Below are 20,444 nucleotides of genomic sequence, written 5' to 3'. Positions count from 1 at the left end.
GGTCGGCAACCTGAAAAAGCAAAAGAGCCACTCGGAACTGGTTCCATCACACACACAAAAAAGTGGGAGCCGCAAAAAAATGCATGTGCATGTGTCCACACACGTGCACGCGCATGCACAAAAAACAAAACATTTTCCGCATGCGCAAAATGGGAGGCACATGTGCGACGACGGGTCTCCCTGGTGACGGGCGCCTTCAGCCAAGGCGCTGCTGGAGCCACCCCCGGGACCTCCAAACCGCTGCCCGTTCAGAGAGGTGCGCGCGCAGCTCTCCAAACCTTCCCACTCTCCAAACAGGCAGCGGCGCCACCTTTTTGCAGACCTGCCACCGCCCGTTTGGGCGGCGGTAGGTCTGCAAGCTGCCGTAGTCTGTTTGCAGAGTTGTTGCCTTCAGAGTTGCTGCAAACGGGCCGCAGCAGCTTTCCCAAAGGGCGGCGCCACCGCCCGTTCCGAGAGGTGCACGCGCAGCTCTCCAAACCTTTGGAGAGCTGTGCGCGCACCTCCACCCGAACGGGCGGCAGCACCACCCATTTGCAGACCTGCTGCCACCAGTTTGGAAAGCTGCCGCAGCCAGTTTGCAGACCTGCCACCTTCAGAGGAAGGCGGCAGCTCTGCAAACAGGCCGCGGCAGCTTTCCAAAAAGGCAGCGCCACTGCCCGTTCGGAGAGGTGCATGCGCACCACTGCCTGTTCGGAGAGGTGCGTGCACACCGGGCGACTGGGAGCCGCAGGAGATGGCTTAAAGAGCCACATGCGGCTCTGGAGCCGCGGGTTGCCGACCTGTGGCCTAGGTAGAAACATTTTTGGGAATTGAGATGACTTGAGTCTAATAGGAAGAGATCTCTGAAGTCTGTCCCATGCTTGTAACCTCTTTCCCAGGGTATACTAGCTGATTTTGCGCCTTCCAAGCCACCTCGGGTGCCCCCCATTGTGGTTCTGTGTGTGGTTCAAACAGAGAAACGTGGCCTGCGAGAGGTAAGTGGAATCCAGAGGAAAGGTGGGCAAAAGTCAGCTATGAAATGTTGATGGAACTTCAGTTTAGTATAGTCTGCTTTGCTCTGCAGATAAACTTAATTCCCACTCCCTGATGATTTTTTTAAATCTTTATTGAATTCTCTGCTGTAGCTATTTGACTATAGAGTTAGGGTATCTCAACACAGTTAGGTTAGCCCTTTGGATTTAATAGGTATATGGGATCCAACGTTTTAGAAGTGTTCTCAAATTGTATGCTTTTAATGTAATAGGGAGTGGAAATTGTTAAATATGTTTGTGGAGAAGAATCGTGTTAACTGTACCGAAAATGTAATGGAACATACGGGTGACCCTGGAGAATGAGGAGAGGAAATGCTGCCTAGGAAACAGGAGGCAAGAGGCTGCAGTCGCTTTAAGGATCAGAGAAAAAAAGTTAGGAAGGACCAACCCTAAGGGATCAAGCAGTTCAAAGTGGAGGCAGGAAATTTGTGCCTTCGGACTTGTAGTGTTAAAGTTAATGTAGCCTTGCCATTAAATAGAATTAGTTCATCTAGTTGTGTTTGCTGTCTGGATTACCTGGGAGGGGTGGGCTGATAGAAAATTGATTAAAATAGATAGATATTCAGTCCAGAAGAAGTGATTGTCTACTCTGCTTGAGAGAACATGTGTTCTATCAGCCCTCCTTCGTTAGACCTTCTCCATTGCTTCTGACCTCTGATGACTACCTTAAACAGTCTTTCAATTGATATTTTGTTGTTTATAAAATGTGGGTCTCTACATCAAATTCTCTAAACCCTGAGAAGTTTTCCCTGCTCTCTCTATTCTCTCCTCTCTCTCTCTCTCTCTCTCTCTCTCTCTCTCTCTCTCTCTCTCTCTCTCTCTCTCTCTCTCTCTCTATATATATATATATATATATATATATATATATATATATATATGTGTGTATGTATGTATGTATGTATGTATGTATGTGTGAGATATATGTAGGGACGCGGTGGCTCAGTGGGTTAGGACGCTGAGCTTGTCGATCAGAAGGTCGGCAGTTTGGCGGGTTGAATCCCGAGTGCCGTGTAACAGAGTGAGCGCCTGTTGCTCGTCCCAGCTTCTGCCAACCTAGCAGTTCGAAAGCATGTAAAAATGCAAGTAGAAAAATAGGGACCACTCCGGTGGGAAGGTAACAGCGTTCCGTGCGCCTTTGGCGTCCAGTCATGCCGGCCACATGACCACGGAGACGTCCTCGGACAAGCTCTGGCTCTTCGGCTTTGAAACGGAGATGAGCACCGGCCCCTAGAGTCGGAAACGACTAGCACGCATGTGCGGGGGAACCTTTACCTTTACCTTTATATATATATGTCAAATGTTAACTATTTAGATTACCTTGCTAGGCCCCAAACATGGGGCAAATCTTTATTTCCTGTTTTCAGCCTATCTTGAAGGCCATCGAACAGGCAGTAGTCACACCGGACAGCTCATATATTTGTGTAAATTACTAACAAAGAATTAAGGGAGACTGAAATGCATTTCTATCAGCCCAGGTTCGAATCTCAGAAGGGTCGTTGCCAAGACACTCTCAATCTTACACGGGAAAAGACCAAAATACGCCAAGACCTACATACCCGTGAAAATCTATGAAAACACACACACAGCTCTTTCAGTTTCTCATCTTTTTCCCTTTCATGTTTCAGTGCTCTTGATCGTGCTCTGTTTTTTAATCCACCTCTGCTGCGTGATCTCTGGAAAAGACACCACCCCATGAGAGTTGCAAACAGGTGTTGCATTTTTCTCCCTGTGCTCTGAAGTACGTTGAGGGATCAAATCCAGCTCTTCGCCACCCTTGAATTTAGTGAATCTGTTTCTCTTCAGCAGCTGCCGTTTATTTTTGTCTTGTATTTGCTAGGAACCTCTTTAGGATCTTCATAACTTCCTCTCTCCTTTAATTAGACACCTTCCCCCTCTCTGAGGGGATAGCACTCTGATTTTCGACTGATGCCTAGGCTCAACTCCAGTGGATGTTCCACATCCTTGTAATTATTGCCCTGGCCTTTTGCTCACCTCTAGGCTGGACTGTATAGAGTGCCAGGAGCAGAACCCCTCGTGCGGGAATGGAAATACAAACTACTGTCTTCCCAAGAGGCTCTTCCTTCCCTCGACCTTGTGGCTGATGTGCACGTGATCTGTGGCATCCTCAAGGATTTCCTGAGGAATCTGAAAGAGCCTTTAGTTACCTTCTGCCTGCACTCTGCCTTCCTGCAGGCAGCAGGTGAGTTGGGATGGGATTCTCAGATAAAGCTCTGGAGTGGAAGTGACCAAGGGGAACGTGGGTGATGTAGGATACGACCAGGCTGAGCCCGAGAGCGGGGGATCAAGTACATCATCAGTTTGGAGTCTCTATGCCCCTGGAAGAGACCTAAGTTCCACCCAACCCTTGAAGTCTGTTGACTTTTATCTGGTGCCAATTCCCCTTAAGTATTGGAAGACCAGATTCTTTTGTAGAGGTAGCATGAAATAAACCTGTGGTACTTCTTGATGTCTATCCTGATTCCTGATTCCTTGTACCTGACATTGTTCGATTCTTGGAAACCTTTTAGTTTCTTCCTGGATCACTGTACAATGAAGGTACATTAAGTGATTCTAGTTTCATTAGGAAAGATTGTCATTCATGAAAAAGGAGTGACGTTAAATGGCTGAGCACTCTGGATAATTTAAAAAGGAATAAAGGATTCGCATCACCCTTTCTTTCCACTCAGAAATCCTGGATGAATCTGCCTGCCATACTGAACTCTGCCACGTTGTCATGAAGTTGCCTGCGACTAATAGAGACACGCTAGCATTTCTCATGCTCCATCTGCATAGGTGAGCACAACTTTAGGCTTGCAAAGGAGAACCTTAGTATCAGATAGCTGGGAGAGAGGTTTTACAGGCCACCCAGTCAAGTTTCCTGCTTGATGCAGAAAAAGAAAAATTTTCTGCCAGCTTGCACCTGTCTTCTAGAAGCTTCCGAGTTCTCCAGTGAAGGTGTAATCCTCTTTTACAAAATAACCAAACACAACTTGCACACGTGTTTTGTCTGTAACACTGTAACACTGCTAATTTAGATCAATCTGCAATGCAGTAGCAGTTATTTTCACAACTGTAAACTCATTGAGCTGGATTGCATGTTAAGATTGTAGTGGTATCTGTTCCTCCCCATCAGACACATTTTTAAAGCAAAGAACTAGCCCAGGGGTAGGCAACCTCGGCTCTTTTATGACTCATGGACTTCAACTCCCAGGAATTCTGGGAGTTGAAGTCCATGAGTCATAAAAGAGCCAAGGTTGCCTACCCCTGAACTAGCCCAACTACTTGGCAGAGAGCCACATTTTAAAACTTTTTTTTCTTGCGAAACCAGTTGCTCATGGAAGCTGACACAATATCTAGTTCAGCCTATCTCAATCTTTTGCTTTCTAGATTCACTGAAATGAAATCTCGTACTTTCCTGCCATCGTGATCATAGCTGTTGAAATTACACTGAGGCATAATTGTTATTTACGATACCTACTGTTATTTACGATACCTACTGTTGCTCAGAGGCTGGACTATTCTGAATACTTCCTCTTCCACACAAAAAAATGGGAATGTACAGTAGTACAGATAGTTCTCACTTAACAACCACAACTGGGCAGCCACATGACTGGGAGGGGAGGGGGCAGCACAACGTTTTATGGCAGCCAGAGGTGTTTTATCCTTTCCAAGGCCCTCATAACTTCAAAGGATTGTTAAGTGATTCATCATTAAATGAGGACTATCTATAACTTTTAAAACTTATTCAGACTTCATGATCCCCTATTGCAAAAGCATGGGTTTTCATTCAAACTGTAGATATCTTCCATATTGTAAAGGAAAAAGAAAGATTTCTAGGTTTAGATCCTAGCCTTGAATCAAACTGGGCTTCATGTGTGAATTCACATCCCTCATCGTAGTGTGTGAAACAGCTTTTCCCATCACATACCTATTAGGCACGGCTAGCGATATGTAGCAGAAAGGCTTTTGCTGCAGCATGGGCTAGTACTTACATGGATCCCTCTCTCCATCCATAGGGTCACGCAGAGCCCTGATTGTCGAATGGACCGCCATAACTTGGCACGTATCTTCGGACCACTACTAGTTGGACACAGCACTCCCAGCCCCAGCCCACTTGCCATTATGGAAGACACACCACGCCAGTGCCTGGTAACAGCTGTGACCTCCTCCCAATTTGCAGTGGCTCATCACTGTACAATGCTCAGCCTTTATCAGAAATGCTTGATTTTATAGGACTGATTCCTTTATACAACAGTAACTTAACTCTTGTGGGATGGGTTGGGAGAACATAGCTTCTCTCAAATGTGAGGACGACCCTATCTCCATTACTATAAACCAGACATGTCAAACACAAGGCCTGGGGGCCGGATCCGGCCCGTGAAGTGGTTTCATGCGGCCCGTGAAGCCATCCTGGAAACAGTGAGGGAACGGCCCCCACTGCCTTGGCCCTGGCCCAGAGACCCTCCTCCTGCCAGAGACCCTCAGATCTGTCCCACTCCTGCCCAGGCCCCCATAGGCACCCTTGATGCGAACGATGTAGAGCTGGCCATGCCCATACGCACTTTAGCCACGCCCACCCAGTAGGCCACGCCCACCCTGGCCATACCCACCCGGCCCCCTGAGGGCAACCGCAATGCTGATGCGGCCCTCAATGAAATTGAGTTTGACACCCCTGCTATAAACACTAACATTGGAAGTACTGAATAGAAACATTAGACAAGATACAGAAATTAAAGGACTGGAGATAAAAGATGAAAAATATAAACTACAAGCATTTGCAGATGATTTAGTTTTCCTATTGGAAGATCCTTTGGAAACAAGCAACAAACGTCTGGAGAAAATAGAAAAATTTGGAGGAGTGGCAGGGTTGACAATAAACAAAGGAAAGACTAAAGTGCTAACAAAGAATCTTAACAGAAAAACCAAAAAATAAACTACCGGTAACCCAAAAAAATAAATCTTCAAATAGTTAAAAAAGTTAAATATTTGGGAATTTATCTAACAGCAAGATGTGTAACAATAAAAGAAGATAACTATGCTAAAACAAATAAAATTGGATTTGGGAAAGTGGAAAAACTTCCAACTTTCAATGTTGGGGAGAATAGCAACAGTGAAAATGAATATCTTACCACTCTTTTTATTTCAAACGATTCCTGTAAAGCTGGGAAAAGCCTTTTTTGATGAACTGAATACAATAATATTGAAATTTATCTGGCAAGGAAAAAAAACACGAATTAAAGTGAAAATGCTACAAGAAGCGAAAGAAAGTGGAGGATTTGGACTGCCGGACAGGAGGTTATACTACCAAGCAAGTATTTTAACACGGCTTAAAGAATGGATAATGCTTAGAGACAAAAGACTATTGCACCTAGAGGGGCATGACCTACAGATTGGTTGGCATGCCTTTCTGTGGTATGGGAAGAATAAAATACATAGATACTTTCAAAACCATTTTATAAGGAATGCACTCCTTTCAGAATGGGGAAAAATAAAAGAAAAAATGTATATTAAGATACCTGAATGGCTTTCAACAATGGAAGCTTTTGCATACCCAAATTTTAACTACGATAAAGTTGTAACTTATAAAGATATTTCGGACAATGAAGGAAAATTGAAAGACAGACAAGATTTACAAGAACAAAATATTGGTCTAGCATGGTGGCCATATCTGCAAATTCAAATGAAATATTAAAAAAGATGTTAAAACAATGAGATTTTATAAAAAAACAGACAGAATTTGATCAGATGCTGCTAAAAACAGAAGAAACGTTGATTAAGAAACTATAGATTTCTGTTAAGCTTAAAGATGGAGGAAGAACAAGTAAAAGAAACAATGATATGGACAAAGAACTTTGGATATAATATAGAATTAGAACATTGGCAAAAGTTATGGGAAAGAAATATTAAATTAACTAAAGCAGTGGCATATAAAGAAAACTTATATAAAATGTTTTACAGATGGCATATGACACCAGTGAGATTAGCAAAAATGTTTAAAAATACTTCAAACAACTGTTGGAAATGCAAACAGACCAGGTATTCATTATCATATCTGGTGGTCATGCCCTAAAGCAAAAAGATTTTGGGATAAATACATTTATGGTTGGAGAAAATGACTAAAAAACAAATAGACTTTAAACCAGAATTATTTTTGTTAGGAATAAAGGTAAAGGTAAAGGTTCCCCCGCACTTGCATGCTAGTCGTTTCCAACTCTAGGGGCCGGTGCTCATCTCCGTTTCAAAGCCGAAGAGCCAGCGCTTGTCCGAGGACGTCTCCGTGGTCATGTGGCCGGCATGACTAGACGCCAAAGGCGCACGGAACGCTGTTACCTTCCCACCGGAGTGGTCCCTATTTTTCTACTTGCATTTTTACGTGCTTTCGAACTGCTAGGTTGGCAGAAGCTGGGACGAGTAACAGGCGCTCACTCTGTTACGCGGCACTCGGGATTCGACCCGCCAAACTGCCGATCTTCTGATCGACAAGCTCAGCGTCCTAACCCACTGAGCCACCACGTCCCTTTTTTTGTTAGGAATAATAGGAGTTAATTATGAGAAAGATTGCAGATATTTAATACTACATGTACTAACGGCAGGAAGAATTGTATTTGCCCAACATTGGAAAAATGAAAATTTTCCAGCTGAAGAAGTACTAATTAAGAAAATTCTAGTGTGCAAAAATGGATAGATTGACTTTAAAGATAAAAGAGAAAGAAGAATCAGTGTACATGGGATAATTTCTATCAATGGCTAGAAAAACAAGTTAGAGAGAAAGGAATGTGGTATGTAATTCTGAATATATATTAGCAAGAAGAAGGCTATTGAGTGACTAACATATTGTTTATGATAATTAACTATTATCTATTATTGTTTGTTAAACTCATGAACCCAGACATTATGCTGTTTGTTAAATATTGAGAATGTTATTTGGAAAAACCCCAACCCCAACCCTAACTCTAATCCTAACCCTAACCCAAATCCCAACCCCAACCCCACCTTATTCCTAACCCTATAAAAACTATTCAAAACTATACAAAAAAAGTGAGAACAACCAAGACTTGATAGCTGGGTTGTAGTGAATATTCTTCTTAACCTCCTTTTTTTGCTTTTGAGATTTCACTGAGTATTATTTGATTAATAATTCATGGATTATTTGATTAAATTTAACTGCCAACAATCTTACTGTTGAAGTGACTCTGAGTGGCTACTTGTATATAATATACTATAAATTATAAATATATAATCATATATTTTGAGATATGCATCAGCTAAAGAACCAAGAGGGAGAGAAAAAGAAGGGGGAGGAATTAGGAGGTAGGTAGAGGCTGATGGTTACTTTCTTTCTATAGGTCATCTCCCGTCTCCTAGCATTGCCACTAAAATTTTGGAAGCATTTTATAGAAGAACAAGAAAATCTTGTCCCATCATTACAACAGTCCATTGTAATGAATCAGCAAGGTGAGTTAATTCAAATATAAGGCAGAGGGAACATTGCTGTTTTGATAATCTTGCAAAGCAAGTGTGTTATGGGAATGAACCAAATCTTCCCTGACCAGCACAGACCAGCTCTTCCATCTACTTATTCCACCAGAGGCCAACACTGTCCAGATGAGTCCAGGAAATGGCTGCTTTGCAAACAAGCTTCATAACTGCATAGGCACAACTTTGCCACCTTTGTGAGTATTATATTAAAAGACAACATAAAGCTTGGCTATGTGTAATGGAATCACCGCATTAGTCAAACCATGCTGGAGTTTGGAGGTGGAAAAGGTTCACTCAGTATTAAGCTTCACTGTGTATTATATAGTGAGCCAATACTGAGCATTATGTCACCGTATACAGTGCATAAAACTTGTCCCTTCACAACCAGTGACAAACCTTTATCTATTGGGTTGTATTTTGGTGTGATTCCTCACCAGCCAGTGGATCCGGCAGCCGAGTCTGAGGACTCAAATGAGGAGGAGGGGCCTGAAGTGACATTGAAGTCTGAGAAAGGCTCTGAGCAGCACCAAGACTCACATTCAGACGAGGAGCTCGGCCCCTCTACTCAAGCTTGGGCAGACACAGCAGTTTTGGGAGCCCGAGTTGGGTGACGGTGAGGAACAGCTGGGGCCAATCCTGGATGCGCAGAGAGGAGAGGCAAGACAGAGGAAGGCAGTGGGGCAGCTCCAGAGGCAAAAGAAAAGTCATTAAGAAGCCACACCCTGGCTGGACTATAAAAGGGGAAGGTGTGGGAGGTTCTGGTTGCCGAAGACAACTGTTCACACTGCGACTTCTGTGTTTTATTGATTGGGTTATTTGCTTCCGAAGTCTTGGACATTGAGTTAGGTGTGTAAAAATAAAAAGGGGGTTGCTTTTCTTGAGGATCCTGCCTGGTTCCATGAAGAGGGCTATTTCCTCGTGAGTAAAGCAGTTGAGCAAGTACTTGCGTAGGCTGGGACAGAACACATTTGGGCTCTTTTTGGTCTGCCAGCAGCACCGTTATTAGTGGAAGGATTGTTTGATTGTAGAGGACCTGTTCATTCTTGGGTTACCTTTTTTATTGTCTTCTGACAGGAATGTTCCCCATGCCAAAAAGATGGGAAGGTTCTTACCTCTTCCAAAATAAGGAGCTACTCAAGGTGGCCATTTATTCTGATTGGTAAGGAAAATGTGTTCCATCACTTGGTGGTTGCATCATTCTTGCCTTGCTCTCTCCAGCAAGCCTCCTTTCAACTTCAAGCCAAGTTCCTAGTTTAGAAATATTTAATAGTCCATTGTTATTTCTTAATATTGGATGGTGTTTGATCTTCCTGAAGAACATCGTGGTTCCCTTTTTTTCCGTAACTAGTCACTCACAAAAGAGTGGAGTGAATCCTTGACTAACATACTACTGATTTCTCCATTGTGGACTTGTGGGTGAACTGAGGATGTTCAGATCTGTTTTGGTCAATTTACTTATAATAATTAGCAGACTCAATAGGATGAATCTGATTGGTGGACAAAAATATGCCCACTTTTGTACATTTTGGTCCTATTATCTATTACATGTATATAGCAGAATTTGTATTACTGGTATCTGATGTTCAGAAAGTGGATGAGGAAAGAGAAAAAAATTGTAATCCCTGTAACTGAAGACGAGAAATTTTCTGAAGGCATAGCTTTTTCAAAGAAACATCACCTTTATTGCTGATTTGCTTTAGCAACTAATCTTCTTGGACAAAAGAAGCCTTTGACACTCTTTAGAATAAGATTTTCTTTTCTGGAGATATACTGTAGAAAAATAAAAATGGCAGTGCTCATGTACAATGGGGGATGTCTGGGAAGAAAATCAAAATCCATAGTTGGGCAATATCTCTTTGGAGCAACAAGAGTATACATGTCCTCAAATTTTCTAGTATTCTTAGTCCTGTATTACAAGAGCAGGGAATAAGGAAAACAAATCTGGAAATAGCACTCTAAATTATCCCCCAATTATTGCACAAGTCTCAGTTGGGGACATTAGGAAATGACTGGGCTTCAGGTCAAATAGGGAATTTGAAAAACATCAGGGCAAACCCTTATTGACGAAAAACTTTTGTGGGGTCAACCCAGTCAAGAACTGAGCTAAACTAGATTTAGGGACCTTAATAGGCAGCAGAGGATAGCTTATGTACAATGGGATAAGGCAGGCATTTCTGAAAATTAAAATCAAACAGAACCTTAGAACTGAATTATGCCTTGGATTAAATGCATATCCTTCAGGCTAGTCAAGAGAATAAAGGATGACAATCTTGCATGAGGCATTCATTTGAGGTACTGTATGGGACTAAGATAAAGCCACTAATTTCAAATCTCATGACTGCAGCTGTTAGCTTAATATGGGGTCTTTTCTGCTATTGCCTCAAATGGTGCGAAGATTCTGGAGGACTCAAAAAGTCACACTAGGTTCACTGAAGCCATTGTTCAGTTATGGATTATTTGTAGATTATTCCCCTCTAAGGAAAGGCTTTTGGAAGTCATGCAGGTACTTACTCGCTCGGGAGACTGAAGTAATCATAGTTTATATATTCTTTAGACAACTCTTTGAGAATTGCTACCCTCACCCACTGCATGATCAGTTCTCTCCACAGGAGTAGGGCCAACCCAAATTTGACTTAGCAGTGGTGTTGAACTGATTTACTTAAACTCCACACCTCTATAATTTCGTACAGGCTTTTACTAGCCAGAAAGTGCTCTCATCTAAATGCTTTAAGGGCTGTTTAGTCCTGATCCTCATATACTTGAAGAGTACCTCTGTGCAGAGCTCACACCTCTAACAGTAAGATTTAGACTTCTTGGTCTTGCCTCACTGTGGTTTAGGAAATAAGCAGTGCTTAAGCCAATATGGCTTAGGAGAAGGAGTGGATTGAATCTTCAATTGTAGAAAATTGAAAAGGGTCCTTTGGGATTACAAGGTAGACTTCGAATTACAACTGGTCACATAGTGACTAAAGTTACTACAGACTTCCCCAGTTACTTAAAACCCGGTTTCAAAGTTCTGATGACTGCCCTTCCATGGTAAATACAATTGCATTTTGGACACTTGGAAACTGGCCCATATTTATGGACATTTACAGTGTCCTGCAGTCACATGGCCATAATTTATTATGTTTTTGCCAAAAACCAGCATTTAGTTCGTTTTTTGGCAAAATATGCCCCATAGTGAACAGTGGGTTTACTTAATGACCATGGTGTTTGCTTAATGACCAGTACAAAAACAAAATTGTACGATCAAGTTAGTCACATGATGACCTGCTTTTACAACCATCACGATTCACAACAGTATTTGGCAGGCTCCGCTACAGTCATAAGTAGAGGACACCCTATATCTAGCTCAATCTCCTGTAACAGCATTCCAGGCAGGCAGCCATTAGTTCTTGCTTAAAAAACCAAGCACTACTTACTGGAAAATTGAGATATGATTCTATATAAAAGGAGTAGCAATGTGAAAGATTTATTTCCCTAAATGTGATAGCAATAACAATACAAATTATATTCTGACCTGGAGGAAAACTGTCCTATATTAAATTGTGTCCCTCCTAATACAACCTTTCTTACCGTGTGCTACAGTTGGACAAAAACAAAACCTTGATTTATACTGCAGGCTTAAGAGGAAAGATGAATTGCTGACAGGAAAACCATCTCTCCCTGTTTCAGAACAGGACAAAATACTGTACATTGAATAGGTGCTTAAAAGCGTCCAGACTTAAGGGCCTTGTCTACCAAGCAACAATTACCCTAGGCTGGTCTTGTGCCTTGCAAGTGGTTCAGTGCAATGAAATAACAAAGCAAGACATGAGCCTATTTTAAGAACTAAGAAAAAACCCCGCAGGTTTTTCTAAAGTAGCTAAGCCTAGTCCTTTTCAAAGTGTGGGATCTGTCTTTAAGTTAGAATTAAGTCAGCTCCTGGCCTATCATCCTGCAGCGAAGTTAAAGAACTTTTGGGATTAGGCTTTATCCTGAAGCAGTAGCCATTGAGCCTCTAGCAATCTTTTTTCCAACTGAAGCAAAAGAGGCCCTGAAGCGTGTTGGATTTTCAAATACAACCTCCTTCAGTAAGTGAGGCCAAGAGGAGGCAAGCAATAGATGCAGTGTTCAAGACACACACTCCTCCTCCTTCCCCCCACCCCCCCACACACACTTGTAGCAGACTAGTTTCTGTATATTAGCTTAGGGGCGAAGAAGTGACACCTCCATTGGCAATTCTGAGGTTAGAACTTTTGTCCTCCTCAGGTCTCCTCTCAACTTTCTTGATTCACTGAGAGGAAGGAACCACCAGTCAAGTCTCCAGTGTTGGCTTTTGAGATGCTAGGCCTTCTTCATCGCTGTTAGAGCTCTTCCTGGCCCCCACGAGCCACAGATGCAGTAGCAGTAGATCAAGTAGCAAGTAGTCCTGCACATTGTCAGAGGGAATAGCAGTTGATGCCTGTAGAATGGAATTTATAAAAGTTAATGTCTAATGGGAAATGAGCCAACCCTTTGCTGCTCTTGGCTACTGAACTGCCATGAAGCTTCTGAGAAACAGTTTAAGGAGTATGTCCCACCGGACAGGCCCTACCATGGTTGTTTTTCTGAGAAGTACAGTTCTGAGGGAGAAGGCAGGTCAGGCTATTACAACAGTGTCCTCAAGTACACATACGCCCTTTCCCCATTTAAAAATAATCTGCTTTGCTGATCAGCTCATTAGGAGGTACTTTATTGAGACTGAAGCCAGAGGAGGATAATGACCTTGGATTTTGATGTACTAAATCAATACACTGTAAGAGCAAACAATGATTACAGATTGTACAGAGGCAGAAAGAAGCCCTGAAAAGAAATAGGCAATAACTTTTGTATTAGCAAAGAGGGCTGAAACATTCCTTGAGTCCTGAGAAGTATGATGGTATTTGGAAGAGGCTTGGATAGGCTCCTCTCTAATTAAGTAGGTAAGAGGGAATAAAGTATAAGCAGGCATGGAAGATTCTGTTATTACAGTCAATCTCAATAAGGTACAGTGCTGGTTTTTCTGCAGAGTTTGGTTCTTGATCTGGTCTGCCCCAAATTGCCAATTCATAGTAAAGCAGAAGCAGATAGGACAGGGGTAGGCAACCTTGGCTCTTTTATGACTCATGGACTTCAACTCCCAGAATTCCTGACTCAGGAATTCTGGGAGTTGAAGTCCATGAGTCATAAATGAGCCGAGGTTGCCTACCCCTGAGATAGGAGGAACATTGGGAGTTTTAGGTTGCTGGATGATTTGCAGTGGACTGGCAAGAGTTTCTGACTAATAGCTGCAGCAAGAAAATATTTTCTTTCTTCACAACTAAATAGATTTACATTTAAATTAGTTTATACCTAATTTTATTTATTTATTTAGAATAAATAAAATACATATTAACAAACAAACAGTTTAAGTAGTTAATTAAGTAATTATTAATTACAGCTTCCAGGAAATTAAGTATAGGGTTTTGTCAGACTGGTCTCTGGGATTTAACTTTCCAGATTCTGGAAGATGGAATTTTGGGTTTAAAAATTGAAGTGGAACTGAGCAAGCTGACTTTGTTCTGCTTTAATGTTATTTTAGTGCTCCAGCAGAATAAACAGTCCTAAAACATCACATAACTGCTGACTTCATTAAACTGTGAATCAAGGAGAAACTCTAAGGCTGATTGAGAAAGACATTTGTTATAGTACTTAACTCTCTTTTGACCATTGTGCTGGAATATAGAGTGAAGCTTAAGGAAATTTAAAAATTAAGGATGTCTGTAAAGAAAAGATTATGCTTAAGCAGCATTATCCATGCTTTTCCCTTATACCTGAGAAAGTATGCATATTCCTAGAGAAATTCATGAAACTCTCCCCTCCTTATCTCTAGGTCTAGAAGCCTTGACATTTTGGAAAGTAGAAGGACATATTGGGAATTGCCAGCTGAATTGTTACTAGTAGACAAATTCTATATTCAAATCTATGCCAGCCAGCTGAGTGCACAACTAGAGATGGGCACAAATACAGCTAGCTTTGGGTTTGTGGCAACAGCAAGAAATCAAAGTCAAAGGCTCTGTCAGGCTCGTTCAAAATCAAGCACAATGGAGTAAGGCAAGAAAAGGCTTTTGGTTGGGGCAGCTTATATGCACATGGCCAAATTGTCATGATAACCCTTACAGCTAAAATGATGCAGCTTTCCTAAAAGAATTAGGCTTTTTTTTTGAACTTTTCCTGTGGGACTACTCCTTCACAGGCAAGAGGTAGACAAGACTGTCCAGAGCTATGCAATACAAGAGGCACCAAGCCTCTTGGTGCTTGTGCACCAAGCATTAATGGGAATTTCAAGGAAGATGGTAGAAGGTTCCATGGCTTCTTTTCCCAACTGTAACTTCCTCTGTTATCAGAATGGGACAATTGACTGAGGCAACATTGCCACGGTCACTTCACCCCAGGCCCCCCATCACATCCGATCTATTGCGGGCATTCATTCTCAGCTGGCCTTCCACCAGCACTCCTCCCCTGCCACTTGCCCCCCATCCTTGCCCCCACTGTGTGGCCATGGTGATTCACCCAGGACACCTATTCACCCAAGGCTACTGGGAAGGCAGAGGCTCATCCCTCAGTGCGTGAATTGGCCGATGGATAATTGTCCCAGGCCGTGAATCATCCAGGGATAAGTGTCCCTGGGCGAATAGACTGTGGCCACGCAGTGAGGAGAGGACAGGGGACCAATGGCAGGGAAGGAGTGCTGGCAGAAGGTCAGCTGAGAATGAATGCTCACAATAGGTCAACTGTGATTGGGGACCCTGGGTGAAGTGGGCATACGGCAATTGTCCCAGACCCCTTTGTTACTGAGGATTCATTGTGCACTGCTAGAAATGGATATAATATGCAACTAATTTATTAGTGCTAGGTAAAAATAAAGAAATCTCTCTCTCTCTCTCTCTCTCTCTCTCTCTCTCTCTCTCTCTCTCTCTCTCTCTCTCTCTCTCACACACACACACACACACACACACACACACTACTTGGGTTGTTGCCTGGAGCAGAACAATCCAAAACCCTTAATTATCTCTTTTGCTACAAAACCCTGTGTCTATCACTGTGTATTAACGCAATCAGCAAATGAATACAAAATCCACAAGGCTAAAAGAAAAGCAACTGAACTTAAAAGCTTGCATTTAATTTTGGAATCCTTCTGTTATCATAAAGTTAGAAGATGAGATTCTGTCTTTTTGAATCCCACCATGAGATTCTGTCTTTTTGAAACACTGCATTGCTCCTATAACTCTGCTGCACCGGCCTTCCTTCCAAGCCAGGAGTATGGTGGTAAATGGAGTAGACATACAGACCTGGCTTGATCAGATGGACACGAGAAACCCAGCAGCAAGTTAAAAAATGAACAGCAGTAGCAGCAGGAAACAGGCCGGAGAGGCCAAGGCCTGGGGCCTACCTGAGCTGGAGAGAAGTGGAGGAAATGGAGGGTGCAAATGGAAGAAGGATGGAGCGCCGACCAGCTAAGAGTTTAGGGCATCGATACCTGCAGGTGTGAGCACCAAGGCTTGGAGAATGTCAGAGAGGGACACGATCCCCCGCGGAGTGTTCTTCTTATCCACCAGGACCAGGCGATGGACCTACCCAATGAGTGAGCCAAACAACATCAAGGCAAAAAGTAGGAACAGGACGGTAAAGATGAGTTTTAGATACCAGACAGAAAAGATACCATTCACAGAAGTGAAATTACAGCGTTTAGCACAGTCAGTTTAGGAATAAAGAGCATTCCGTGGGAAAGGTAGGTGGAAAGTATATAGAAATAAATATGGTGGAGCCTCAGGTAGGCCTTATTGTATCACTGTCATCTCCAATGGCCTGGAAAAGAGCAGATGCCCTGGCCAAAAGAAAGCAAGGAGTCCTCTTTCTAAGCCCAGTTGTAAGGTTATCAATTACACCTTTTAAAAACACAACGTTGTCCCTGTGTGAAGGAATTTCTGAAACATCATCCCACGTTTTCTTATAAGGATCCCAGCTAGAGCAAATACAGGTGGTGGTTGACTTACAACCATTCGTTTAGTGACCGTTCAAAATTACAACGGCACTGGAAAAAGTGACACATGACTGTTTTCACACTTGCGACCGTTGCAGCATCCCCATGGTCACGTGATCAAAATCCAGACTCTTTGACAACTGGTTCATACTTGTGACAATTGCAGTGTCCCAGGGTCATGTGATTTGCTTTTGTGAGCTTCCGACACAGTCAACAGGGAAGCCAGATTTACTTAACAACGTTACTAACTTAACTGTAATGATCCACTTAACAACTGGCAAGAAAGGTGGTAAAACGGGGCAGTGTCCCAAGGTCATGTGATCACCTTTTATGATCTGACAAGCGAAGTCAATGGATAAGTCAGATTCACTTAACTGTACTACTAATTGTAGTGATCACTTAACAACTGTGGCGAGAAAAGTCATAAAATAGGGCAAAACTCACTTAATAGCTGTCTTGCTTAATAACAGAAATTTTGGGCTCAATTGTGGTCCTAAGTTAAGGACTACCTGTTATTTCCCATCTAGACAAACCTGGATCCATTTTATTTATAGGTTACTCTCCAATCAAGGATATTTTATGTTTTAAATTGGCTAAGTTTTGTTTTATTATTTGTAAAACACAGATGTTTTGTCACCAATTTTATAAAAAGGTTTTACAGTGGTTTTTATTTCCTTTCTCATAATTTGTTTTCTTTTTCAGCTGCTCAATGTCTATAATAAACAACTACCACTACTTAAAAGGATGTTCATAGAGGATTGTAAATAATAGTGGTAATAATCAGATGCTTTCACCATATGAGCTTGTATTTGCCATAGCATCTTGCTATATTGTGTATTTGCAACCAATTGTTATTATTAGTCGTTAAATATATTTTCTGCCTATCTTGCCATGGGACTACTCTAGATGGCTTATAATAACAACATCTGTCTATTCCAGGTACTTAAGAAGGATTCAATAGGGAGAGAAAATGCCAAATTCAGTCTAAACATCTGACTGACTGCAACCAACCATAACAATAATGCCATAATTTGCATTTTTATGCTTAAATCTTCTTCCGCTGCTAGGAAAGAAAAACAAAAGCTAGAAGTCCAGGTATTACAGAAGTTGCCCACATCGGAATAAGAATGTAAAATAAAGATCCATCTGCAGCACCCAAAACACACCCATACATTCTACTGTTTGTAGTCACAGTCTTTTCCGTATGAAAAAGAGCTGACTAGGCGAGCCTAGGTTGCTTCTGGAACACCTGTCAATAAAAGTCAGGGGATAAGTGGCGGAATGGTTGGGTTAAAACCATACATCAGCCATGGCCTAGTAAGCAAAAGGCTTTGGATCTGAAGGACACACATATTGAGGACATTTGGGGAAAGAAGGGACATGAATTTACCCAACCCACTGCCCACTCCTGCCTACGATCCTGGAACCATACCTGCTCTTTGGCAATGCGATCAATGATGTCTTCTAATGTTTCATAGGAATGGCATGTAAGGACTCCTTCTAGGCAGACCGAGCGCTGTTTCAGGGCTTCCCCCACACTAATGTCCAGGTTGTTGTAAGACTTCTGGGCAGCCAAATGCTATGGAGAGCAAGTGGAGAGGAGGAGTTTGAAGGAAAGAGGAAGTAGGGCATTACGGCCACCATGATCTCTCACTGTTAAGCTGAGAGAACACTGAGAGGCACTTTGAATTCTTTGAAGCAAGGCCTTAGCTTAATCACCTCATAGTGACACACTAATTCACTGATATATCCCATTGAACTATGGTTTGCTTAACTATAATTTATTACACAAATTATGATTGGCTGGGCCTCTAACATTTTATGTCACGCCTGACAGCTTTCTGACTTCAATGGCTGGGTTCATCCAATATGAAACTAAAAACAATATGTTCTAGTGTGATAAGTAAACCCAGTCGTATATAACATTTTCTATGGAAACAAAACTACCCTAGTAAAAGGATTCATCTAGATCAGGGATGTCAAAGTGCTGGCCCACAGGCCGGATGTGTCATGGCGAAACTGTGCCCGCCCCATTGTTGGCAATGGCAAAAAAGTCACGATACGTCGCAACACATCACGTGATGTTGTGTTTGATACCCCTGATCTAGATCACTGTAGAATTCCATGAATGAGACAGACAGTAATAAAAGCCTCATCTGGAGGCATTGTCCTTATACTGCTTCTCTAAAATGCATGAGTTAAAGGCTTTTTCCTATCTTAAAGGTGAACAACATGCCTTTCTTATACCATCGGTTAATAATTGCTGTTTCCCCATCACATAAACATACACATTTTGTTTTGTATGTGAATTCCTGTACAGTAGTCCTCCTTGGTGTATTTATCCAAAAACTTTGTTCCCAAATAATTTATCTTTAAAATAACAGTTATTTTAGGATTGGGGATTTTTTGCAAAAAAAAATGGTAAAGACCTGTTTGTTTTTTATTTCCTCCTCCCTTGGGAATGGGGCAAATCTTAAATCTGGGAATGACTTCCTTTAAATACCACACTTCTGTTTATTAGATCATCTGAACCTGAAAGAATAACTGCTCCAGACTTACAATCACATCGAAGCGAGAATAGAGGCCAACTACTGTTCCTGTATAAAAAAACAGAAAGGAACAGCAGGTCAGGAATCTCTCCAGGTGTAATGAATTAAAGATTACCATACATGAAAGTTATCACAGAAAAGGTTAACAGATTTTCCGACAATGAACATGCTTTCACAATTTCATCCTGAATTTCCAGGCCTGCCTTACAGCTTGAAGCTAAGAATGGAAAATTAACATTACCAATTTAACCAAGTTATCTCTACTGTATACAGGTATTTTATGAATAAATTCCCTTTTTCAGTATTTGCCAAATAGGATCTTAGCAAGTATTAACAGACTTAAGGATTGATTTAGCATAAAACAGAGTTAAATTGGACGCATATTCACTAAAATATCATTGTTGTTGTTAGTTGCGAAGTCGTGTCTGACCCATCGCGACCCTATGGACAACGTTCCTGCAGGCCTTCCTGTCCTCTACCATCTTCTGGAGTCCATTTAAGCTCACGCCTACTGCTTCAGTGACTCCATCCAGCCACCTCATTCTCTGTCGTCCCCTTCTTCTCTTGCCCTCAATCTTTCCCAGCATTAGGCTCTTCTCCAGTGAGTCCTTCCTTCTCATTAGGTGGCCAAAGTATTTGAGTTTTAACTTCAGGATCTGGCCTTCTAAAGAGCAGTCAAGGTTGATCTCCTCTAGGACTGACCGGTTTGATCGCCTTGCAGTCCAAGGGACTCGCAGGAGTCTTCTCCAGCACCAGAGTTCAAAGGCCTCAATTCTTTGGCGCTCAGCCTTTCTTATGGTCCAACTTTCACTGCCATACATTGCAACTGGGAAGACCATAGCCTTGACTATACGCACTTTTGTTGACAGGGTGATGTCTCTGCTTTTTAGTGTGCTGTCTAGATTTGCAATGGCTTTCCTCCCAAGGATCAAGCGTCTTTTAATTTCTTGGCTATAGTCCCCATCTGCAGTCATCTTGGAGCCCAGGAAAATAAAATCTGTCACTACCTCCATTTCTTCCCCATCTATTTGCCAGGAATTGAGAGGGCCAGATGCCATGATCTTGGTTTTCTTAATGTTTAGTTTCAACCCAAGTTTTGCACTCTCCTTCTTCACTCGCAACAAGAGGCTCTTTAGTTCCTCTTCACTTTCTGCCATTAGAGTGGTATCATCTGCATATCTTAGGTTGTTGATGTTTCTTCCGGCAATCTTAATTCCAACTTTTGATTCATCTAGCCCTGCCTTTCTCATGATGTGCTCTGCATATAAGTTAAATAGGCAAGGCGACAGTATACAGCCTTGCCAGACTCCTTTCCCAATTTTGAACCAATCAGTGGTTCCGTGTCCAGTTCTCACTGTTGCT

General features: G+C 42.1%; 2 protein-coding genes across 7 annotated transcripts in view; one reads left to right on the top strand and one right to left on the bottom strand.

Moving 5' to 3' along the window:
* LOC308660108 (rac GTPase-activating protein 1-like) overlaps positions 1–20,444 on the top strand; it is a gene marked incomplete at its 5' end in the record, with an annotated part of 55,202 nt that overhangs the window by 24,441 nt on the left and 10,317 nt on the right. Inside the window, 7 exons of the mRNA XM_081314328.1 lie at positions 879–974; positions 3,030–3,231; positions 3,719–3,824; positions 5,048–5,180; positions 8,378–8,486; positions 8,590–8,704; positions 9,585–9,669. Of these exons, the coding sequence (XP_081170454.1) occupies positions 879–974; positions 3,030–3,231; positions 3,719–3,824; positions 5,048–5,180; positions 8,378–8,486; positions 8,590–8,704; positions 9,585–9,636 (813 nt within the window). The 3' untranslated portion in view covers positions 9,637–9,669. The remainder of the gene's footprint in view (positions 1–878; positions 975–3,029; positions 3,232–3,718; positions 3,825–5,047; positions 5,181–8,377; positions 8,487–8,589; positions 8,705–9,584; positions 9,670–20,444) is intronic.
* Positions 10,202–20,444, bottom strand: part of PRKAG3 (protein kinase AMP-activated non-catalytic subunit gamma 3) — a 29,869-nt gene continuing 19,626 nt past the window's right edge. For 3 of the 6 annotated variants that reach the window (XM_081313066.1, XM_081313069.1, XM_081313071.1), the window contains 3 exons: positions 19,093–19,130; positions 17,966–18,112; positions 10,202–12,954 (listed from right to left, as the gene is read on the bottom strand). In XM_081313066.1, coding sequence (XP_081169192.1) covers positions 12,808–12,954; positions 17,966–18,112; positions 19,093–19,130 — 332 coding nt within the window. In that variant the 3' untranslated portion in view covers positions 10,202–12,807. Of the gene's footprint in view, positions 12,955–15,942; positions 16,124–17,965; positions 18,113–19,092; positions 19,131–20,444 lie in introns of all 6 variants that reach the window. The other 3 variants (XM_081313067.1, XM_081313070.1, XM_081313068.1) reach the window with 2 other exon arrangements.

The sequence above is a fragment of the Vipera berus genome, assembly GCF_964194415.1.
Source record: "Vipera berus genome assembly, chromosome: 1".
NCBI classification, from domain to species: Eukaryota; Metazoa; Chordata; class Lepidosauria; order Squamata; family Viperidae; genus Vipera; species Vipera berus.
The sequence above is the reverse complement of the archived record's forward strand: the minus strand, read 5'-3'. Positions and strand labels throughout refer to the sequence as shown.